We start from the raw sequence: 26,139 nt of genomic DNA on the forward strand, positions 1-26,139 counted from the left end.
ATGGCCAATGGAAGGCAAAAAAACCCCCACAGGCATAATGGACAAAGTCTTTTCACCACAGGCAAGTCAAATGTACTTGTCTGCATGAACAGTACTTGCGTACTGCTTTTACCTTGCACTGGGCTGTTTTAAAAGTAACTATTCAGCAGCTAAGTGCGTGGCACTTCTTTTTTGCAGCACTGGGTGTTTTGAAGAACACAGAAACTGGTGGAGGTTCTGCTTTTAAACACAGATGTAGAATTTATTTTTTTACCTTTAATGGAGTATAACAGTTGGCATTTCTGCATATTCATGATAATTTTTTAATTTTTTAGCATTTTATTTACACTGACTTGTGTTTTAAAATCATCTGTTCTCAGCTCACAGTCTGCCTCTCAAAAAGCTCATGTAATACTTGGAATTAATTTATGCTTGCAATGTTAATTACGGTTTTGACTGAAATAATCAGACAGCTTCTGCTGAAGTCTTTAGTGGATTTTAGGCCTAGTGTACTTGTCTGAATTCAATCTGTATCTTGCTTTTGGGATGCTCAGTCTCTTTTAGAGTACTGAGTAGATGAGTATTGTCTCTGTTTATTCAGGATGTATTACACGATCACTTGGTTTTGAGCCTTTTCTTGTAAATCATAAAGTACCTTCAATTTACATTGGTGTTCTGCCATTATTGATTCCTGACAGCTTGTTGCTTTTGGAAAGGATGTCCAACTAAGTGAGAGCATTCCTTAATATCATCTTATTTTTGACTGTTGAGTACCAACACTGTCCTCGAATAATATAAGTGATGATGACATTCCTACTTCTTTTTCTTCAGCTGCTCTTAAAATCATTACTTTACTTCTATAATCCATAACCTTATCCATATGTCTGTTCTTTCCACCTCTAATTTCTTCTTTGTAGATCACAGTCAGTGTACCCCAGGGACCTTCACCACCTTCTAAACCACGGTTCAAAAGTTACACATATGCACAAGCTGTGTATGTTACGTCCCCTGACCAAAAAAGGAGGCAGGCTCCTCCACAGGTCTGTTAATATTATGATTTGTTTTAAAAACTGTTTTATTAAGCTTGTGCTTGGAGTGAAAGAGTTTGTGCATTTTGCTTATACCTGATTTTGATTACCTACTTTTTCCAGCGTTTTTTTTAGCATCTGTCAAGTGGTTACTTATTACTGTGTGTTTCAGCATGGTTGGCGGTAGGTGTTATGCTGATTGTTAGGGATGAACAGCATTCAAAAAGTGTCGTTTGAAGGGAAACTGCTTCCTTGTAAAAGTGATTTTCAAAAATACTACATATATCACTTTAAAAGAATATTAGAAAGACAAATAATTAAAAAACCTGTATTTGGCATCTAATTATTATATTTCTGTCTCAGGTTTGATTATAGAAAAAAAGAGAACCATTAGATTTGTTTTGCTTTTCCTCACCTTCATATCTATTTAAAAAAAAAATAGTAGGTAATAACTTCTCTTAGAAAGTTACTGTAGCTGGAAAGAAGAGAGAGGAAACGTTAAATTTAATATTATTTATGTGACCTGGATTATTAGATTATAACAGCTGGTCATTTTATCACAAGTGACAGCATGTCAACATTCAGTGTTTGAGGCTTTTTGACTTTTAAATAGCTGCAGTAGTTCAATAAAATTTGCTTCAAGCAATCCATATAATGAAGATTTCAGTAGTTAAAATTTTTGACAGCTGTGTAAGCCAAAGGTCACACTGTGCAATGCAACATGCTTTCCTTTCATTACTTTGGGGGAAAGGATCTGCATGTATTCGACACTACAGTATGAGTTCACTTGTGCAGACTTAACTGTATCTAATCTCTAAAAATATATTGCAAAATCACACTTAATTTCCACACTGCATTTCCAAATCTACTCTTCAAGTGACAGGTATTTGACTGGATAAAGAGTTCCTTTAAATACTCCAGGAAATAAATCCGTTGCACATAAGCATGAGCCCCTGCTACATTTTTCTAACATCAAATGACTTGCAGTGATGATTAATACAGCTTTTAAACAAGATGTTTAAAAAGGGTAGAATTTATTTGTTCTACTTAGATACTATACTGATAATGAAGAAGAATGAAGAGTCATGATATAGCTTTTTTTTTTCTTGAACTACTGTTACTGTAATCGATTGTAGGTTTTGTCAACACCCCTCCATCAAGTGTAATGTACATGTAGATGTTAAAATGTACTAAGAAAATATTGTTCTATTATTCAGTCTTCATATTGCATTCCAGTTTTCAGATCTCACCTTCCTGAATTTGGAAGCTTTGTCTATTACACTTATGCAATAACAACTACTATAATATTCTAATTCTGCTGATTTGGCAGAATCTGAAGGCCTAACTGAAATTGGGTCCTATTGTGCTACAGCCACAAAAAATATTAACAAATGAAAAGCATTTCCTTAGAAATCCTGAGTGAAAATCACCAATCACAGTCTCATTATAATCAAGATAAACTTGTATTGCAAATGGTACCAATTTGTATCTCATCTACAGGATAGGCAGCCCATCTGCAAGAAGGGCTTGAAGGAGGATCTGGGGAACTACAGGCCTGTCAGCCTGACCTCGGTGCTGGGGAAGGCTATGGAGCAGGTCATCCTGAGTGCCATCATGTGGCACATGCAAGGACAGCCAGGGGAACAGGCCCAGCCAGCAGGGTTTTAGGAAAGGCAGGTCCTACTTGACAAACCTCATCTCCTTCTATGACAAGGTGACCCACCTAGTGGATGAGGGAAAGGTTGTGGATGTTGTCTACCTGTTAACTTAGTAAAGCCTTTGGCAGTATCTCCCACAGCATGCTCCTGGAGAAAGTGGCTGCTTATGGCTTGGAAGGGTGTACTCTGTGCTGGATTTAGATCTGGCTGGATGGCCAAGCCCAAGAGTGGTGGTGAAAGTAGCTAAATCCAGTTGGTGGCAGGTCACATGTGGTGTTTCCTAGGGCTCAGTATTGGGGCCAGTCCTGTTTAATACCTTTACTGACTATCTGGATGAGGGGATTGAGTTCACCCTTGGTAAGTTTGCAGACAACACCAAGTTGGGGGCAGTGTCCATCTGCTTGAGAGTAGGAAGACTCCACAGAGGGATGTGGACAGGATGGACCAATGGGCTGAGGGCAACTGTATGAGGTTGAACAAGGAGATGTGCTGGGTCCTGCACTTGGTTCACAACCACCCCATGCAACGCTACAGGTTTGGGGATGAGTGGCTGGAAAGCTGCCCAGCAGAAAAGGACTTGAGGGTGCTGACTGCCACCTGAATACAAGCTGACAGTGTTCCCAGGTGGCCAAGGCAGCCAATAGCATCCTGGCTTCCAACTGAAACAGTGTAGCCAGCAGGACAATGGAAATGTGTGTCCCCCTGTACTTGGCACTGGTGAGGCTGCACCTCAAATACTGTGTTAAGTTTTGGACTCTTCACTTTGGGACAGAGGTAGAGGTGGTGGAGTGTGTCCAGACAAGGTCAATGAGGCTGGTGAAGGGTGTAGAGCTCAAGTCTCATGAGGAGTAGCTGAGGGAGCTGGGGTTGTTTAGCCTGTAGAAAAGGAGGCTCGGGGGGGTGGGGGTGGGGGTGGATCTTATTGCTCTGTACAACTACCTGAAAGGAGGTTGTAGTGAGGTGGTTGTGAGTCTCTTCTCCCTTCTAAATAGCAACAGGACAAGAGGAAATGGCCTTAAGTAACACCAGTGGTGGTTTGGATTCGATGTTAGGAAAAAATTCTTCACTGAAAGGGTAGTGAAGCATTGGAACAGGCTGCTCAGGGGAGGTGGGGGAGTCTCCATCCCTGAAAGTATTTAAAAAGCGCTTGGATGCGGTGCTTAGGGACATTGTTTAGTGGTGGATTTGGCAGTCCTCGGTTAACGGTTGGACCTGATGATCTTAAAGGTCTTTTCCAACCTAAATGATTCTATGATTCTATGAATATGGCAACTCAATATATGCATATCTTAATCAGTGGTAATGATGGTTTTGCCTCTAACCATGTATTTCTTGACGAATAGTCATCATCTATATATTAGAACAAATTTATAATCCTGATAAAATAGTGGTTGGTAATTTTTTTTCTAAATATTTGAGGCTGATACACCTTAATAATCCCATTATTTTAATTAATTCAAATAAATATTATTTCCTTTTCAATTATCAGTAGCCTTCCAATTTTCTACCACCTATAGTATGATTTTTGGATGCCATGATTGGTATTGCAACGGCCAAGTTGGATTTTCAATAAATTCTCCTTCTTTAGGTGACTGCATTAAAGAAACCAAGATGAAGTAAACTTTTTTCATCGGATTTTGTAAAGTTTAATAAACTTTCTCTGATTCCCCCCTAGTTATCAAAGAAAAATGCCAGTAGATTTTTACTGTGGTCTGCCAGTTTCAACGGTATATTGGGTGCTCTCATTGAGAAGCAAGGTTTTCACCAAGTATGTTGGTCTTCTGTTGAAATGTACAAGTAATTTTTTTCTTTTAAGATCTCTGCAAACTTTCACCTTACAGGACGTGAATATTACAGTTTCCTCAAGAGAATCAAAGAAAGAATGTAGCAACTATCAACAAAAAGTCTTTCATCTTCTAGAGGTTCTAGCTACTGAGATTGATCTCAAATGTCATAGTGTTTAATTGGGTGATTTTTTTAAAGTTCTGCATTTGTAAAAATGGTGCAATAGGTTTTGTAGTCTGAGCATGAGCCAACTGGAATGCAGAAGAAAAATAAATTAAATGCAACTCCTTTCCAAAGATTTTGAATGGTATCCTGCAAATTTGACCATATATGCCATACATTTACTGCATATGTCAGTTGTCAGAAATTGTATAAATAAAATGAGCTATGAATCTCTGAGCTCCATATGGGCAAGAAGCAATAACATTTCCTCTTACACCATCATCTGTCAAAGTCCTTTCCCTTCTATCTTCTACCCTTGTCTATTCTTCTATGTCACATTTCATTTTCCCCATCCTCACATTTCCTAAGACCTTTACAAGCTGTGCATCTTTAAATTCACCCTTCCTTTCTGAATTTTTATTCTATTTGTCACTCAAAAGTATACTTGCGAGCCCTAATATTTTAGTTGCACGATTTTTGGCCAGACAAGTTTTGCTTTGCTTAACTGTGACACATCTGAGATTCAAAGAAAATCACAGTTCTGCCAACCTGTTGACTTTGGTGCCTTCTTGTCGTTTGATCTGTGCTTGATCACTTCTGGTTGAAGTAGTTGCCCTTTTTAACTGCTATTGTCAACATGAATGGCAGTTGTGCTAATGCTCAGGAAAAGGTTTCCTCAATAGTTTGATAAAATTTTCGTTCATAACTTCAGATAGCATTACTTCATTCTAAAACTTAGTCTATTAACTATTTTTCCTACTGATTAATGTATTTAGACTTGACATTAGTAAAGTAAGACAGCAAAGATAAGATTTTCTACTTCATATGTTAGTCTAACCATATTTTCAGGCCTCCAGCTGAGAATTATCAATAACACCAGAAAAAAACCCACCAAAACCAAAACAAAACCCAAAGAAATACTTCAATGCTGATATAGTGGCAGCAGCACATTTTGTTCACATGCTCATGAATAGGACAGAAAGTTTGCTCCAGAGCCGCCTCTTTCTAAATGGTTTTGCTGACCCTCATCACTGACAGAAGCTTCCTTGACCCCAGTAGCTTCATCTCAGATTTCTGTGCCTAATTTTCTACACAATGTCAGAGGAGGCATTTATTTTAACATACAGTAGATTTCAGAAGATTACCTGAAGTGTTGGTTAAATGTATATGAATATGATGAAAATAATAAGGATTGCATTTTCTAGATAGAACTACCTCTGGTGTTATTTGCACTACTTTTGTATGACTTAACTGAATTTCCTATCCTGTGTAATGCCCTCCCATGGTTGAATTTTATTTAGCTAAGGTAAAACTGAAAAGCGTTTTTAAATATGATAGCTTCAAAAAATGTGTATAGATACGCATTGCACCCTTGAAATGCCTGTGCCCCAGCATAGCTGTAATTTTGAGGAATTAGGTTAATGATTTACTCTGTTAGATACTGGTAAGATTTCTGTGGATGTACCCTCAGGATGTACCCTTTGTACCCTCAGGTGTATATAATACTCTTAATGGTAAAATCTAAAGTATTTTTGGAGCATGGCAAATATTTCTCTACTTGAAATGCAAAAGTTGGGTTTTGAGAAGTGGATGAAGAGAGTGAAGTGCCCCACACACAGCGTATCAGTGGGAGGTTCCGTTTCCTGATTGGCCTTTTGCCCAGATCATTACACTGTGAGAAAGGGGATAATCATGGGGTTTTTCCCCTACATTTATAACAATAGCATTAGAGTATATTTTCAGGGTCTGTAGGAAATGCCATGGATTCTTTGTCGGTTCACATTTGTACAACAGGCAGGTCTGCATTTTTGCCTGAAGTAGTGACCTTTGAAAAGGCCAGATTGCTTATCTCTACTGATTATTAAAGTGCTGGTTTCTTTCTTCCCCCCAGTGATTTTGATGCAGTATACACTGTGCACTGTAACGCTTGTGCAGAAGGCTCTCCTTCTAAGATATTGCAACATGTACTTAATGGTTTTGGTGTGCATGTACAGACTTCAAGTACAAGTGTACAGAGGAAGATACTAATGGATTCTCCATATTCATTCCAAACAGCAAAAACATTTGTCTCTGTATATACAGTAGTATTAAGGAATTTTGCTTTATAGGTTCCTGAGATTTAAAAGTATTCTAAGCAATATCATTAATATGGGTACATTAGCCTGAGCTGATCAGTGAGCTAAGGGGACAAGTAGGAAGAGATAATACCTTTTAAATGAACAATACATTTGGGGTGGGGGGAAACACTTTTTTAGGTGTTCAGACCTTTTTCAGAAATTCCAGTTATGAAAGCCCAATAAAACATAGCAAAAATAAGAACATCAAAAATATAAAAATGGTGTGAAACAATATGGTGTTTTGAACTTATCCACGCTCTTTCTACAGAACACATTTGTTTTATTAGAAATTAGTTTAGCTCTAGCAAAGAAATAATACATATATTTTTGAGGGAATAAAACATTTTTAAAAATGCAAAAGGAAATGTTAGTTGCCTGATAGTGGTCATTAGAGTGGAAATGGTGGTTTAAATAAACTGAGGGTGATGTCGTAAGCCATCAAAATGTAAAAACTCCAAATATACTTTTTTAAAAGGGCAGAAAATGAAATTTTGCTTATGATGTTAAAAGTTCAAAGTTATTCATATAATAGGGTAATACTCTTACAGAATGAGTTCTGCAAAGTGTTTTGCAAATAATTTGGAAAATATAATGAAATAAAGTATGTTTATCTCCCAAGCATGAAAAACACATAAGAATAAAGATAATATTTCATGTGTCATTGTTCAAGAGAATGTAAACCTTAAAGCATAGGTTACATTAATGGAAGTGGAATTGGCACGTGTGTTTAGAGGAAGTCCAAACCACAAAAAGTGTAGACAGGTGAAAATATGATGTGCAAGTTTCTTGTTTGATAATTTATATAAGCAGTCTTCCAGTCTTCTATTTTTCTATCTTCTTTATTTCTACTATGATCTTTCACATCTGTTTCTCTCTTTGCTATTTAGCATCCTAGCTAATGTAGCAATACATATGCAACTTCTACCAAAACTGCTTTTTCATCTTCATTTTTACAAAATGGCAATTAACTTACGTACTGTTTGTCTAGTACCTTGTGTCAGCTTCTGAGCTGCCATTTCTTAGATACTAGGTTTGATATTTCTTCAGTCTAAAAGTGTATGAAATAAATTTTCCTGCCTTTCTTTTTGAAGGAAAGGTCTTCTGTCTGTTAGTTTGAAATACTTTTTTTGTGCTTGTTTCAGTGAAGAAGGCATCTCAATTTCAGTTTTAAATTTTTTGTACAAATAAAGCAAATCTAATATTTTTTTATCTTCATTTTGTATTCTGATCCTTTGCTTCTGAAGTATTAAAAAATGAATTCCAAAAATAATTCTATTGTCTGTCAGAAACAAATAACCTAAAACAGAGAAGGGAGAGGGACAGCAGAGATAAGAAGCTCTAGAGATGTTCTTTCCTTTAAAAAACTAAAAACTCCAAACCCACATCATGCATACAGTGATTGTGTGAGGAGCATCACATACATAGGGCAGCAGCTTGAGATGCAAGTAAAAGACTATCAGTGTGAAAACGGGAGGATGAGATGGAACAGGGGATCAACTGTTATGGGATTAACAGCAGAGTGTTAATGCAAGCGTGTGCATGCTCTGCTTCTATGTTGTTTGTGCCAAGATGTTATTCTATTCATTGTAGTCTGTTGGCTATTTTTCTCATACATTTAACATTCCATACACTTAACAAGTGAACTTCATTATTTAGATGTTATACACAGAAGGAGAGAGTGACATTTTCATTAATAATTTTGACTTTTTACATTATCTAAAGAAAAGAGCTTCCCCCCCCCCCCGCCCCGTATAATAGCGTCATTACAGAGTGAGTGTGTTGAGTCTCTGCATGAAACCTGGCTAATTTAAAACATGTTTGGCTTCTGTTTTTTTTTGTTTGGTTGGATTTAGTATTCATTAAAACTTCGCACTGGGATAATAATTTAATAAAGTTAGTAGCACTGTACTAATTTAGATTATCCTTTCTCAAGGCTGGGAAAGGGACTAGAAAATAGGTCTAGGCTGATAGTACATTGCCAGAACTCAGAAAGGGACTCCCCACTCCTTGCTTGGATGTCTTTTTGCTCTGGGGATCTGAATTGCTGCCTTTCCCTTTGAGTCAGTGGTAACTGATCTGCCCACTCCAGAAGCAATTGTAATTTGATAGCCATCTAGTAGTCATTACTTAATCAGGTGATTATTGTAGTTTTTCTCTACAAAAAAGCTGTATGTATCACAAGTGCATAAACTTGTTGTCGTCTTGAACAGTTCCTTTAAGTTTTCATTGGTACTGTTTTCATTATACAACTGCTCTGTTGATGCATTAAGACTTACACGGAGAAGACTATCAATGCTTAGCTTCTTTTCACCTTTAGAGTGGATTGTTTGCTATTCTGGATACAAACATTTCCTGGTTATATGCTTTAAAAAAGTGTACTAGGGTTTATGTCTCAAGTAGTCCCAGTGAACTGAATGACAAAATACTTTTTGCAATTTCCAAGCAGAAATACACTAAATATACTCCTAAGTGTAAGGGCTACACTTTGAGGTGTTTGCAGGCTTTCCATTTTGGCTACATTTATTTTGTCCTCTTAATTTCTGTCCTTTGACTCCAGTGTTTTAGTGTTGGTGACCTAATGCAATTAACTTGTAAGAGTGAACTAATGTAATGTGTGAGCTTTGGGCTTTTTCATATGGGACTAGTGGTCCATCTACCTTGATTAGCTAGAGAGAGCAATACTGCTGACATAAATATTTGAAGAATTTTTTTTTAGGTGGTGTTACTGTATACAACTCAGTCTCCTTGGAAATTTTAGTAGTGGTATATTGTATGAAGAGGAACTATTTAGTTTCAGTTACCTAAAGAGGCACACATTTATTAATTCAACTTAAAATACTTTCTCATTTCAGTGCTATAAAAGTTTGAAAGCAGAAGTAGAACATAACTTTTTAAAAGAAAAGAACCTTCTCTCTTAAAGCAAAAGTGATTTAAGAGACATGTCAGACTACGTATCAATAGGCAGAAGTATATATGATAATTTCATAAAACAGGTTTTTACAGTTGGTAGTGTAATTTCCAAATGTTGAACTTATTATTTGTCTTAGTCTTAGGGTAAAGGCTTTAAGCTAATAAAATTCAATCCAATATAAACCAGTAAATATAAACAGTTTGGTTTGGGTTCATAAATGGAAAATATAAATTCTTCAATTTTATGTTTTTCACTACCAGTGTTTAATAAAAAAATGGCTGATATTAATTGTTATATTCACAGAAAATAGGAGAGTGGAAATGTGTGCTATTTGTAAAAATCATTAGGGGAAATGCAATGGTCCTGTACTCAGTTTATACTCAGTTTACTTGGAGTAACTTTTTGAGTTTGAATTTGACAGTAGGATCAAGAAATAGAGATTCTGTAACATTGTGTTCCTTCTTAAAGGAATTGAAGTGTGAGAACAATAAATGACAAGATGCTTGCATAGGTTTTCCCACCTGAATGACATTTGCAAATACTGTGAGGAGTAAGAAATTAATTCCACTGTACAATTTATGATGTATGTTACTCCGGCCACTTTAGGTCATTATGCAATTTTCAGTGTGATTACCTTTTTAAAAACAATCTCTAATCTACATATAATTATCCATTCCTTTTCAGAACATTCAGTTTCCTTCCAATATCTGTGGTCTTAAAAAATTAGCTTCATTATTTCTCTGACCTCATTTATTCCTACTCACGTTCTTAATCACAATGCTCTTGTATCTTCTCGTTGTCACCAAGTAAATGCTTTCTCTGTTATGCTGTGCCTTGTTTTGCTACTCCTAGACCTTTCCTGGCTCTCCTGTCTGATTAAAATTCAGTCTCAAAATCGTTCATTACTACTCTACAAAGCACTGATGGCTTTTAAACTGAGTTTTAACAACTCGTTCATGTTCAGCCTCCTAATTTTCCCAATTTTAACTTCTCTTTTCACTGTTCGGCCTTGTTTCTGGCTTTGTTCCCATTCTGTGAGCATATACTATGGCTACTGCAATGGATATGTGAAATTTTATGTCATTTTATTAAATATGTTATGGCATTTTATGAAATATGACTACATTCCTGTATATGGGGAAGTGCAATAATGGTTAGCAACATTTCACCTGTAAAGCACCTGTAATTTTTTTTCTGCCTCATGAAGGATGTCAGGCAAAAGTATCTAATGAAATATGTATAGATTCTGTTTCAACTCATTTGAAGAAGTTAAATAGTTAATTTAGTTCTAGGAGAATGTATCTAAAAAAATAATAATACAAAGAGCTCTGCAGTTCAGAATTAAGAAATTGGTTTTTGCTAGATCTCAACTGGAAAGGGGAAAAGTGGAAGATTAAAAGGAAGTGCTGAGGAAGAAAGACCAAATGTGGAGAAGGTTATGGCTACAAAACAGTACATTTATAATGTATTTTTTAAATTATAATTTTTGAGTTATTAGTGTCTGTTAAAGAATCTAGGAGCTACACATCAGTTGTACATTGTCTCTAAATTGAGAATTTAGAACCCTGTAACTCACTGTTCTTGAAGTATGCTTTCATCCCACCTCATTAGTAATTATATTTGAAAAGTGATTTTAATTACACAAATTCTCTCTTAACAGAACCTGAAGGTAAATTTGAGTCACATCACCACAAATGACCTCATTGCAGTTACATTTCGCTTAATAAACATATTTTATATTCTAGCCACTTAACTGATGCATTATTTAATATAAGCCTCAAACGTAAATATATGAGAGAATAATGGTCTTTAGTATATATTTGTATGAAGCTATTTTGGGTTGCCTTCTTCTTTTTGATTATCTTAAAATAAAAAAGGGGTTTAGTTTGTATCTGCAAGAGAAAAAATAATAGGATTCTACTAATTCATTATATATGCTACTTGTATATATTTACATATAAACTAGAAACATGTTACCTCTCAAATAGCACTTACGGTTCAGTATTTCTCTTGTAGGTCAGCAGCATTTTTCATACCAAAAATTTCAAAATAGCACATGCAAAAACATATAGCTGGAAAAAAAAAAAAAATAAATCTACAAAACAGACTGTTTGAAAGCTTCCTAAGGTGCCTGCATTACCCTAAAATGTTAGGTTTTGCATTTGAATTCACAGTGCAAGGTTTTACTCCACAGTTAATAATTGAAGTGACAGTTACAATATTCTGTTGCAATTACAAAAAGATGCAGTTATTTTTGTTGAAGGTAATGTCTTTTAATTATTTTTAAATTTTCTTCACATCTTCCTTTATTCTGTGTGTGTGTGTGTGTGTCAGATGACAATATAATTGTGAAATGCAGGAGGGAAAGGCAGCCAATAAATAGCTTAAACAAGAATAACTGATAGTTATCTATACATTTTACTTCTGTTTCCCATATCATGGGACTTTGCAGGCTGTCTTACAAATAGCCAAGTGAATGTTAAGGAATGGAGCATGAAAATATACTAATTTCTGCTTTCATACCCTCCAGATAAATTTCAGATCCTCTGTACTAAGTCTGTGTGACAACAGAATAGTTTAAATAAGTCAGAGCAAAGGGGTTTTCTTCCAGCATTTTATTCTGTTCCCTGCAGTGAAAATAATGGATACACAGGAACAGGAAAAGAGGTATGACTGATTAAAAGTATTGACACATCCGTGTATTCTCACTTACCCTCCACTGATTCATGGCTCAGAAAATTCCTGAGCTGGAGATGGTGTCTTTATATTTAAAAGTCCTCAGTGGATTTTTATCCTTTTCTTCCATCCAGTTGTTTGTCTTTGTAAAAATTAAGCAAAGTTCTTTATATAATTTTCAGTATGTCCAGAAATAATTCTTGGTACTTCTTGTTCTTATTATCTACTGAAAATATTTGTAATATTTTCTATATTATTATCTAATTTATAAACCTGAGGATGTGCATTCAGAAGAGGAGAAAAACCCTATTGTGAGATGGTTATCAACTTGTCTCATTTCCAAATTTTGACTTATTATTCAGAGCATGTAGCTACAAGCAAGGTAGTTATGCTACAAAATACCCAAAACCATTATATCACTTGAACCTCTTCTGCAACAGCTTTTTTGTTAGCTTTTAATTTTCAATTGAAAATATATTCTTTGAAGTGGCTTCTGCTGAAGGGGAGCCTCTTTAATAGAAGCTAAAATATATTTGGGGAAGGTTTATATGTAATCAGGATAAACCACATAAGAGCCAAGAATGGGATATTCAGCCTATTCAAGCAAATTTGACTATTTAAGATTTTAGATGACTTTGCAATACCACCTTTTTCTGATAATGCTTTCCAACTATAAGTAACAAATTACAATGTAATGTTGATTACTCTGAAATCTCCAGGACCTCAGCCTCAACTTCACAGACACTAATTAGTATGTCCTCTTATTGGCTCTTGTCTTAGAATCTTCATTTCTCAAAAGAAAGAGAGTCATATTATAGGTATAGCTCTTTATAGTTAACTGCTCTTGCTATTGATGCTTTTGTAGGCATTTTGATATTGTACTGTGTGACTATTTCAAAAGAGTTTTGGAGTTAAGTATTCTTACTATAAAGACTAGATGGTCTTTAATAAAAATCCTGAAGAGAAAAATTATGGCTTAGTAGTCCAAAATAATAGCAGGAATGGTAGCTGGCTGTAATGATTAAAATAATTTGAAAAATTATCTTCATTTTCTTATGTTAAAAGACAGTATAGATTGTGATATATTTGAGGTTACAGCTTGGATTAAATTTAAAAAAATACGCTCTGAATTATTTGCTTTTGCTGGTTAAACCACAGAAAATAAAGCTAAATGCAATGCAGAATACAAGTCAATTAAGATCTATATTGTTTCAGTTATACAAAGAAAGTGTGTTAAAGTTTTGTGTTTGCAGGCTATTTCATCTTCTGGTCTTTATAGTGTAGGGCTTTTTACTCCCTGCGTACCTCTGTCACAGTTTGTTTGGTAAGTTAGATTTTGAACTGAGGAAGGAGACTTTAATGAAAGTGTTACTCTGGCATGAAAATCTATGCATTTTCACAGGTCTATAGGTTCATTGCATACATGTGTCCAAAACCATTTAGTTTGTTTTAATGTGGCTTCTGTGCTCAAGCCCAGCAATATCTTTCATTTCATTCATCTTCTGAGGATGGAAAAAACAGCATTGTCACTTGGTGAATTTAATGGATTTTAGTTTTAGATTGTGAGCTGTATTAATATATATAAATAATTAGATTTAAATTCTATCTATTTTTATAGACATTCATTAGTGATACTTTTTCACCAGCAGCTCTGTTACAGCACAGGTATCTTTTGTGAGATATACTGAAAGGTGATCTATTCTGTCAACAGCTTCAGCAACAGAAGCCTGGTTGATCATATTTGTTCAATCTGTTCAATCAATTAAAATTGCCTAAAGTGTCCTCACCTTTGTAAGAACTATCATAAATCATGGCAATTTGAAAAACAAAACAGGCTTACTTTTTTGTAGCTGATTTTGCTGGCCCATGATCAGCAATGTCCTGGATCCATTGTGTACATGGCTCACAGGCTGCAGATTGCTCTTCCAAGTAAACTAAACTGGAAACATAGTACTGTGCTTATAAATTATGCTTATAAATGAAGGACTGAAAGAATATGCAACCTGGAAAGTTTAATGGTATTTAATTGCTCTTTGTATACTTGATTTCATTTTTTACTTACATTTTTAAGGTCATGCTGTTGGATGCAGTTTCCATTTTCATTTATCAATATTACTGATTCTGTAACTGTAAAATAAACAAAATGTTATGTGTTAAAGCAATGACTTGATATATACTATGGGAATGTGTTTCCGTAATTTGTATTATATTTCCCTGATTGAGTTCAAATCAGTACAGTGCCCACTGGTAGAGCCTCTAGGGAACCCAGAAGGTTTGCTCCTTCTCATCTATGAGGTCTTTTGAAGTAGAGATTCTCTCACAATGATAAAGTCATATTAAAAAAAACAAACAAACAAACAACAAAAACAAAAAAACAAAACAAAAAAAAACCCACCAAAAAAACCCCAAAACCAAACAAAAAACCCCAACCAACCTTTATGTACAAATTTTGCCTTTTCCACCCACTACTTCAAATCTATTACTGTCTTGCAACTAGATTAACCTATCAGAAAGTGAGTACAAAAATTTTTAGATGCTATAAGATTTCTACATTTCAGTCCTTTGTTATTGGTGATTTTAAATACCTTCTCAACTTCTGGTTCTCTTTTGTTCTTTACCTGTGTAGCTTGGAATTATCTCTTTTTTAATTATTATTATTCATTTTCTTAGCTACAGTTGCTTTCACTTATATGTAACATCTTTTAACATTTGCCTCTTATTAAGCAAAGAAGCATGTAGCTGTGTAATAAGATGCTTCAGAAAAGCATGTACTCTAACTTGTTCCAAAGGAGAGCTCTCTACTGCACACAGCCTTGTAATACTGCCAGCTCATGAGACTGTGTGATTACTCTGCTTCACGTTCATAGAGTGCTTATAATGATACAACTTTTTGTAACTTCACCAAAAGGTAATGCTTGTGAGAAAACATTGTAGATTGGGTGTGTTTACCTCATGTTGAATTAAAGACTTGAGACAAATCACTTAATTTGTTTCTGAAGACCAGATTAGGAAGCAATGAACTGTTTAGTTGGTATTGTAAAATAACCATCCATTTCTTGAAAAGCTCTCACACCTCCGTGTTCTTCAAGTGATCTTAAATTAGCCTAGGGGTAATTGTTATTTCAGGAAAGGGTTCAAATTTAACCAAGCTTTAAATCTCTGCAGAATCATAAATTTTCCAACCTTCAGAATATACTTAATTTTTAAAATCTAACACTATAGACACAGAGACCTATGAGACCTAAGAAGTGGAAGCTAGAACCAGCTGCCGAGAAAAATGGGTCTAACCTGAAGGGTTGGTGATGGTGAACAGAAAATGCTGGAACAAGGAATCTTTGAAGTATGTTGCTCAAAAATGCCACTTCAGAGGTAGTGATGGAGTTCAGAATTTGTACATTTATGTTTTGGGTTGACATTGACTACCTCCCAAATGAAATTGAGCATTTTATGTAGCATTTCCAAGGGATGGAATCACTTCTATGAACATTTACTTAAGAAAAATAGTTTAAAAAATAAATCCATGGAAATCACAGACACAAAACAGGTTTGCCCTCCATTAAAAGAGTATTATTAAGGTTAACTGCTTACAAGCAGAGAAAAAGTACAATTCGGGTTGCATGGGTTATTGTAAATTCAGTCCTATGTAGGTGTGTTATGATAGAGCTTTTATTTACAGCATTGATGTCCTTATATCCTTCAGTGAACTGGATGAGCCTGTTGTAAAAGGACATGTGGACTGTATGATAAAGGAGACTGTTGCTTTTATGAACGCTGATTTGTTTACTGCAGAAGTTAGAAGGTAGACAGAGAGGGGTTATCTCAAGGTCTTCCTGAATTGCCCACAACTGTATGGGCAAGGGAGAAAGACGCAGTTCAACTACTGCTACACATCTTTTCCTTTTTCTCCTCTGTGCCTGTTGCATAGTTCTACTAACCTGTTGCGTATCTCTCTTCTTCCATAAGTCAGCACTGTGCTGGACAGTTGTGAAACATGTTGAATAAAGGAGCAAGGGGTTGCAGAAAGACAGCTCCATGACTAAAACAGTTGAGTGCTGCTCAGGAATATTCTCCACCTCAATTACAGTCTCCCTATGAGCAAAGTAATCTTTCAGAGACGTTCCTGATGTCTGGGTATGTTATATGTTGAGATCTAAACCAATGAAGCACTGAGCACTTGAAAACAACTGGATTCACTGGGAAATATGCTTTGGACTAAATTATTATATAAGACCCTGAGAAATGAGGCCACATACACCATGAATCAGTCACCTTGAACTATTGCATATTTTGTCTTTCATTTCAACACATGTGAAATAGAGGGGGATATGTGGATGTTGGCTGAAGTTTTGGGACTGTTGAATAGGGGAGGAATCACCAATACCCCCTAAATGAGTATTGGAAAAAACCCAAACAAAGAAACAAACCAAACCAACCCCCCCCCCCCACACACACACACACACACAAAAAAAACAAACAACAAACTCAAAAGAAACAAAAAACCCCCCACAAACCAAAAAACCCAAACTGTGTAAAAGCACAATGAGACAAGGATTTAGGTTTGCACACTGAACAATAACAGTAAAACACAGTATTAAATAGACCCTTATTGAATGTGGCCCACTCTGTGCACCAAATGGGATTAACTCAATTTTAGTACTTTTTTGACAGTTGATCTTACTGTATTGGTGCTCCTTCATAGTCTTATGTAACTTTTTCCTCGTGATCCCTTTTGAGACATTGAGCCAAATGCTCAGGGCAATTTTCTACTGGCAAAGAATGTTTCCTGTATGTCATTGTATTTGTTAACTGGTTTCCCTTTATCCCAACAGTTAATTACAATCAAATGTATCGAGTGGTCCTCTTTTTTGATTTCTGCTGCTTTTTTGCATAGTCCATTTGAATTTAATTTGGCTAAAACACAATTTATCTGTCTCCATCCCATGTTCTTGTTTATATGTTGAATGAATTTTCTGCTTATGGAGATTTTTAGAATAAGATTTAATTAGCAGTATAGAAGGTCTTTGTCAGAAAAGTCTAAGGTAGCTGTTACTTAAGTCCTTATTACATTTAGGGTTTACATTTTAAAAATTAAAATTAAAGTGACCATTAGCTATTCCATCTTGAATATTTTTAATGCTACTGTGTGATACCATGATCACAATTCAAATTTTAAGGTGGACTGATCATAATTAATGGATAAAATTACATTTACGTATTTTTATGTACATGACAGTATAAAACACGATAGATGTTTGTTCCAGGGATATGAATCTGCTGATCTGGAGCTACCTTGTTGGTAGCGCTACTGGGAACAGACCCCAGGCTTCTTGACATACTTTCAGGACCCTGTTACCATTTACTGCTGGAGAGTTCTGTGAAGGGTCATTAACTAATCGTGAAAATTTACTCTAGGGTGAAAGTTTCAACTTTCTTTTTGTGAAGAGTAAGTTTATTTATGTGTTATGTAGAGACCAAATGATCTCACAGTCTACTGCTTGACATGACAGCACCTGAAATACACATCTTCTTAGAAGGTGCCTTGTACTTGGATCAGAAAAGGGAAGGGCTGAAGAATATTAGGTAGACTAGGCATTTCGACAGGAAGAATCATGATTTTGTTGTAGGTGTGTGTTGAAAGCAATTCCATTCAGTCACAGTCAGTTGATTTAGACATCCACATCAAATCATATTACTGTTTGGAGCCATGATTCTTAATTGATTGAATAGGAAGTGCCTTCCCTAGAGAGGCAAGTACTGTGTGTCTTGTCATCAGCAATACTTCAAACAGCAACACATTTTACAGTCAGAACAAAAACCTCAAAATAATTAAAACATTAATTTTCCCTAGAGAGTTAATAAAATCAGTCCATTTTGATACACTTTGTGTTAAAAAGGATCAAGCAGCTCTAACCAAAACCTGCTTTGATACTTTTTCCAAGTACAGGTGTGTTGAAGAAAGCAAGCTAAGTGGAAACTTTTTTTGTGAAACACTGACTTACTTGACCATCTATGTAAACTAAAACAGCTTTTTAATTGTTAGCAAATTAGATCATTCCAGGTAGCTTGTAGCCTTGGTTCCTGTCTCTTAATACTATCTTGTCCTCACAGTTCCCAGTTTTAGTCTCTTTCCTAACCCAAATGGTTCCATTTTTCTCACTTTCTTTCAGTTGACTTTAGCCAAATTCTACACTCCAGGTCACAAGGTGCAAATTTTCTTTTATATCTAGTAAATTCTTTATTTGTCTTTTTCAGTCTTTATTTCTACCTGCTGTACCTAATAGAGTAGTTGGAGAGATTAATTTTATTTTGCCCATTTCCTGTCAATGGTTTCAGCATTTTCTTTCCTTTGTAATGTACTTTTTATCCTAACTGCCTGGCTCTGGCTTTTTTTCCTCACAACGTGCATTTTGCCTAAGCTCTATTGATTTTTAAAGGACTAATAATCTGCTACATCGCAAAACTGCAGTTGAAAGGACAGGCCAATGCATCCAGGTGAAAATATCTGTAGTACAAATGGACCCAGAGAAAATCAGGTATTAAAAATCTAGGTTGTCTCAACTGAGGAAGCAAGATCTGCAATTTTTCAGATTTATGATAAGGCCAAACCTAGGTGGTTTTTCATATGTATAGGAGAAAAAAAATAAAAAAACCCAAACAAGCATCTTCCTGACCTAAGATGTTTTCATTCACAAAGGCAGGTTTGAAATCCTTAATGAAATGAGCATGTCAGCCTCATTTAGTGGAAAAAAAACCCCACATACTAATAACAGTCTGACCAATGTTATCTTTTTCATTTTATTAACAGGAGTGACTGAACTATTCTGATGTACATTATCTGTTAAGAAAATATACTCTTGATTTTTAGAAAGAACATTTTAGCATTTAACATTTTAACAGTTATAATTTGGCAATTTTAAAGATACATAAAATAGGATTTTGTAATGAGAAACTTGGAGGAACTGAAAGAATAAGCAGTGGTATCAGTCTCACCTGGTAGGAGGGTGAATTATGTGTGCTACTTTCTGAGACTGTAGTCTTGCAAAGGGAGTTTTCAAACTGAGAAAATTACTCTGGACTTAAATTTGCCTCTACTTAAAAAAAAATGTTTCTTTAAAATTGTATGTCTCTGACTTTTAAAGCTCTAAATGTCTGGATCCAGATTCTGCATCTTTTGCAGTAAGGCAGCTTCTGAAGGAAGTAAATATATAATGTAAATAAGAGTGCTAGAATGAACCCTAAATGTTTACTGCAAAACTACTTCCCAAAACTGCCCAACTAATTTCTAGAACTCAGAAGCCATCTTTATAAACTAATGAAACATTCTTGGAAAATTTACTAAGATGTCCAATCCGTTTCCTCCCCTTAGGAACATAAGGCAGTAGTAAGTGAGGAAGACTTCATCCCCATGCTTTCTTACCCTGAAACAGCTGCAAGCTCGTGGTATGAACTGTGAATTAATTCATACAGCTGCCAGGCACACATCATTTTCCCAGGCTTCTGAAGATCAAAGGCTTTTTATTTTCTCTCCTTACACTTTAAATTAAAGCTTAAGAGTCCTTGCGGTCTTCCAGCCCCCACACCCCAGCAAAAGATGATGAAGTGTGCAAAATTTCAAATTTCTATCTTTTCTTCTAGATATAATTCTTTGATGTGCAGCAGCAAAGGAAAAAGAATGATATTCTAGAGGACAACATATGGGTCCAGAACATGTTTTTTCCTCCTCTGTCAGTCCATAATAACAACCAGGACTATTTTCCATGCAGAAATGACTGGTCATTTTTCAGAACACTCTGTGATCTGACTGACTGGCTGACTGGTTCCTAGCTAGATGTGATGCAGTTTTTATCAAGCATCAGAACTTTTAGTGTCTTTTTTCCCCTTAACGCTTGTGTCATCATGCATGCGTTGTTATTCAATATATTACTCTCTGTAAATGTTTTGCTTTGATTGCACTCAAGCAACTTTGGTTTGTGTAATAATTAAATACTTTATTAATAGGTTTTAATTCAAGAATGAAACTGCATGCCTATTTAAGCTGCTTTTTTTTCCTAAGTATATTCTTCCTAGCAATATATGACTATAACGATTTAACTTCAGCATGTCCTAATTGGTTTTCATCCTTTTAAGAAGTTATGGTTAGAAACAGCTGTTACAACTTCTATTAGATGTCACTATTATTAACTCGGTGTCTTTTCTCTCAATGTAGTGTATGAAATAACTTAAAATTCTACTTTTTGTAGTATTTTAGGAATTCTGAGTAGATTTCGTATAAATTCAGAAATTACATTCACAGAAAGCGTTGGGTTTGTGTTGTTTTGTATTTTTTAAATGGATTTGCCTACCATTATAATCTGTAAGAATCAGGGGTTTTATTCCTGTTGGTGTTATGTGGATTACTTCAGTGTGGATTATTTTTGGTGCTGTAGGATCTGCATAATTAAATCTAGTTTTCATTATGGGATGAATAATCTGTATGTACATTAGTATTAGAGGCACTTTTTTTTGGTTTTGCTTTTCAATACAGAGTGTGTGGCATAAGCATTAGGTCAGTAGTTGTCCACTTCCAGGTATGAATATTTAACTTTGTTTCATTTACAGATGAGCCAACTGTCTGAATTTCCACTGATTTGAGTAGTTGTTTTTCATTCCATATGCATGCAGCGTGGGGAAGGATGTACAACTGTCTTTCAGAGAGCCAACAGCATTGACAGAAGTAGTGAAGATGAGAATATAACTGGATTTTAAGATATATGTGTTTAGTCAAGCAAAAAACAACTGTTGACTCTGAGGCACATTTTTTATGTTTATATATTTTTTACAATGTGAATATTCTCTGCTTATATAGATTCTGATCAAGGTGGCCATTGCTCTACTATGGCTTGTTAATAGAAAATGTGCTCACAGAGGCAGAAGAAAATTTAGCACATTTTTATGAAATGTTGTAACTATGGCTTTATTTTATCAATGAAATTAGTGAGGGTGTTTTAATTAATTTGATGATCCCAGGGGGTCTCTGCATATGTCACTGTCAAATCTGAATGCAAATACTCTACATACTCAATGCACTCTAGAATTATGGAATGGTTTGGGTTGGAAGGGACCTTAAAGATCATCTAGTTCCAAACACCTTTCTATGGCCTTACTACCGTTTCAGCTTTTGATGATTATTCTATTTTTTCTTTTCCCTAAAATGCATGGGGAAAGAGAAGGTATAATGATCTAGTGACTTTATTAGGCCTCAGCAATTGAGAATTATTCAATTGTGCTACCCGTAAAGGAATATTTTCTTCTTTTTTAACTATTTGTACTTCAAGCAGAGCTGATATCTATTCCTCTGCTTTGTCATCTCATGCTGATCCCGGCTTTGCTGGAAGTGGTACTGTAAGATCTGAAAGAAAGTGGAAAAGGTGTTGTTTCCTCTGTCTACCAAATATAGGGATTACTGACACCATTTCACAAAGTCCTTTGGTTATACTTCCTCTAAACCTTTTCTGATTTCCTTATATTAGAAAATGGCCATTTTTAAAATAAGAACATACTTTGGAATACCTGCTAAGAAACTCTTTTCGTTTCCATTTATGTTAGTGTTTTCTTTACACTTCTTCAAGAGATAATATAATGGATTGGAACTTAGTCTACACCATTTTGCCATCAAAGTTCATGAGTCCAGATTTTTCAATGCAATTCCATGTATTTGTGATATCATGAGAGAAGAAAGTGAAAATGTAGGTCAAGGTAACTAGGGAAAATTATAATGAGTAGTCACTCCTCAGAAAAAGAGTTGTTAGAGGGTGCTTAGTTAAACACTTGTCATACACAATACAATATTCAGTACTGGATTGAGAGAAGGATTTTCAGATGGAGAATTTTCAAACAGATGATGGAGATCACCTGTGGTGGGTTGACCTTGGCTGGACACCAGGTGCCCACCAAGCTGCTCTATTATTCCCCTCCTCAGCGGAATACAGGGGGAGAAAAAAAAGATGAAAATTTAAAAAAAAAAAAAGAAAAAAAAAAAGTATAATGAAGCAATTGCAAAAGTTGCATGTGCAGAAGCAAAGGAAAACAAAAGATGTTGCTCTCTGCTTCCCATCAGCCAACGATGTCTGGCCAGTGCCTGGGAAGCAGGGCTTCAGTATGCATAGCTGGTTGCTCCAGACAAGTATCATAAATAACAAATGCCCCCCTCCTGCCCCTTCCTCCTCCTTTCTCTTAGCTTATGTCATATGGTATGGAATATCCTGTTGGTCAGTTTGGGTCCTGGCTGTGTGCCCAACCAAGATCTTGCCCACCTCCAGCCTACTGGTGAGCGGAAGGCTGGAGAGGCAGCCTTGACGCTGTGCTGGCACCGCTCAGCAGCAGCCAACTCACCGGTGTGCTATCACCACCTTCCTGGCTACCAACACAAGCACAGCACCGTGAGGGCTGCTGTGGGGCTCAGCCAGGGCCAACACATCATCACAGATCTCTGCAAACATCGTATCGCTAGTCTCACTCAGTTGTTACAGTATCTTTCCACCACCCCACCACCAGTGTATCAGATGTGGATATATTTTGTGCAGTATTGTTATAGAAATAAAATAAAATCATTATATATGCAAAGTAAATGATGAAGTTATCTCTTTCCACAGTAGATTGTATACTACAAAAAGCTATTTTGCTGCAGATATGTGATGTATATGGGTGCAATTTTTTGCTATATTGTATGCTACTTAAAATCTGGAGTTGCACACAATTCAAATAATAATTTGCACAGCAAGAATATTTATTGAACATTTTCTATGCTTCATTGTTTATATTTCTGTAAGATAATACTTTCTTTAAACCAAAAAAAAACCCAACCGATCAAGTTCATCAGATTTCCAAACCTGCTATTCTGATATGGATTTAGTTAGTGAACATTGTTTTTCACATATAAGTGGTGATGGAGTAATGACTGGTGTTTTAGCCAGCCTAACACACATATGACAGTGATTCATGTAAATTGCATGTGATTATTAGATCTATACAATTCCGAATTAACTTGTTGCTGTGAAGATGAAGATCGAAAAGTTCATTTTAAGTGATCATGTTACATCAATTACACTTCCTGCTTTCAGTTCAAGTGATAAACTTTGACTTTGTGTCCTAAACTACAATGAAAGGCTTGAAAAGCTGCTTTGAGTGTTTTATAGGCACATGCACATCAGTAGAGACAATTTCTGCCAACTATAAAAACATGAAGTGACTTGGAATAGTTTTTTATGAAAGCATAAGCATATTTTTATTTAAAGACCTTGTTTTTATACTAACTTGCTAGCAAAATAACTAAACTTCTTCCAAAATTTTTGAAATTATTATGGGATAATATCTTCTGTAACAAGCCTGTGTCTTTTGCTTCTGCTTTGTCCTTGCCTTTAACTATGATACTTATCATTAAATACTTGTTGATTACTCTTGATTTTAAGCAATAGAACAGAAGTTCGATTTTTGTGCTTGTTAAGAGTCACCTGGCTTCTATAGAATGAATATAAGGATGGTCCTTGGTGGGAAGAGGAAATCAACAACAACGCACTTTTGTTTGGTCTTAAAAAGTTGGGATTTTGCATGAGGTCTCTGAGATTTTCAGCTTTCTGGAATGGTTTTCACAGAATGGGTGTCAATGGATTGCTCAATTTATAGCATTGCATGTAGTCTAAAGGGTTGTTTTTCTTTTGTAATGTTTCTCTGTACTGTCAGCATGCAACTTGCTGGGGTTTTTTTATGATATGATTTTACTAGCTGCTGTGGGAAATAAATTTCTCTCTGTTTTCCAAGAGAAAATACTTAAATAAGAAACAGTAAACTAGAAATAAAAAACCAGAACGTTTCTTGAAAAGCATGTATAACATATTGTCAATATTCAGAATACTTGGTAGGAATTTTGAATTCTAGTGTAAAATGTCTGATTTAATATATGATTTTTTTTAACCTTGATATTAGCTGATCTTAGTCAATTATCTGATTTGATGCTAAGTACTTCCACACATTACCCATCTGATATTTCTTTTATTTTACAAAAAGCTGGTTTTCTAATACAAGACAATGGCATTATATTCTTTTCTTTGTAGAACTGTCTGAGCAGATGCTATTTGCATTACTCTTAAAAATTTGTTTTTGACCAGTTTTTAGAAACTGTTGAAGAAAAGACTTTTAGCACCATGCGTATGGGGTCTGAAATGGATCTTGAGAACTACCAAACTGCTTTGGAAGAAGTACTCACATGGCTTCTGTCTGCTGAAGATACATTACAAGCACAAGGAGATATATCCAATGATGTAGAAGTTGTTAAGGAACAATTTCACACCCATGAGGTATATGTTTGTATTAAACCTTCAGTAGTTATGTGCTCGTATCCCATAATAAGGTAAAAAATCCAAAATAAGGATATTTCTAGTTTATATTATTCCTTTTTCTGTGGATGGGGTGGTTTTGTTTTGGTTGTGGGGTTTTGTTTGTTGTTGTTTGTTTGGGTTTTTTTATTAGTATTATTATTTTATGTGGAGAATTTAAAGGTAGTACTGGAGACCGTGCCTCAGAATCACAGAATAAAAATGAGGTTGGAAAAGACCCTTAAGATCATTGACTCCAACTGTAAACCTAATACTGCCAAGTCCACCCCTAAACCATGTCCCTAAGTGCCACATCCACACTTCTTTTAAATACCTCCAAGGATGGTGACTAAACCACCACCTGGGCAGCCTGTTCCAGTGCTTGACAACCCTTCCAGTGAAGAAATTTTTCCTAATAGCCAATCTAAACCTCCCATGGTGCAACTTGAGGCCATTTCCTCTTGTTCTATCACTTGTTACTACATGGCACCCACTTCATTACAGCCTCCTTTCAGGTAGTTGTGGAGAGCAATGTCACCCCTCAGCTTCCTTTTTTCCAAACAAAACAACTTTTCACCCTATGCAAAATGAACCGGTATATTTCCAGTTTGTGTTAGAAGATTTGTGGAGGGGTTGAAAAAATGAAATGCCAAGTTGAAAATCATGTTTTGAAAGTGGTGGACCTTAAGATATTTCTCCCAGTCTGTTCTTTCCTTCCAAAGAATCAAACTTAAAATGGGATTTTATTTTTATTTTCAGGGTTTTATGATGGAGTTAACAGCTCACCAAGGACGTGTTGGCAATGTTTTGCAAGTTGGAAATCAACTTCTAACAACTGGAAAACTTTCAGATGATGAAGAGAATGAAATCCAAGAACAAATGAATCTACTTAATTCTCGATGGGAAAGTCTCAGGGTTGCAAGCATGGAAAAACAAAGCAAGTAAGTAATATGTCAGGTAAAATTATATATATATATGGAGTATGACTGAAACAATCCTGAATTGACTAACAGTTGAGATTTTCTTTTATTTCACGTCCCTGTGAACAAAACTTCGTATCAGATTTTTAACCTGACATTTTAAAGCTTTGCATGCTGTTGAGACTGAAAGCTTCACAAATAGCAGCAACTATATCAACAACTTGGAAACAGATTAAACTTTAACTAAAATTTATATTACCTACCTCACTTTTTTCCCTGACTGTTTCAACAAGTATCACACAATATTTAGCTAAAAAGGAGAGAATGTTTACAGAGATACAAAAGGAAGAGGGAAACAAACCTTTAACACTTATAAAACTTGATCCCATAAAAATAGTGAGAGGGGGCTTAGTTTTCCAGGAAATATTGTCATGGTTTTATCTGAAAACAAATTACACTATTTGAAAAAGGGCAAGTCCTATAACTTAAGGTAGAAATATAATTAAAAGTAGAAAAAATAATCTGTTAATCACATTGATCTTTGAAGCATTTT

General features: G+C 35.4%; 1 protein-coding gene across 11 annotated transcripts in view; it reads left to right on the top strand.

Moving 5' to 3' along the window:
• Positions 1-26,139, top strand: part of DMD (dystrophin) — a 1,162,157-nt gene that overhangs the window by 344,425 nt on the left and 791,593 nt on the right. For 10 of the 11 annotated variants that reach the window (XM_055701082.1, XM_055701084.1, XM_055701085.1 and 7 more), the window contains 3 exons: positions 897-1,019; positions 24,460-24,648; positions 25,426-25,607. In XM_055701082.1, coding sequence (XP_055557057.1) covers positions 897-1,019; positions 24,460-24,648; positions 25,426-25,607 — 494 coding nt within the window. The remainder of the gene's footprint in view (positions 1-896; positions 1,020-24,459; positions 24,649-25,425; positions 25,608-26,139) is intronic. The other variant, XM_055701087.1, reaches the window with a different exon arrangement.

The sequence above is a fragment of the Falco cherrug genome, chromosome 2, assembly GCF_023634085.1.
Source record: "Falco cherrug isolate bFalChe1 chromosome 2, bFalChe1.pri, whole genome shotgun sequence".
In the NCBI taxonomy this organism is placed as follows: Eukaryota; Metazoa; Chordata; class Aves; order Falconiformes; family Falconidae; genus Falco; species Falco cherrug.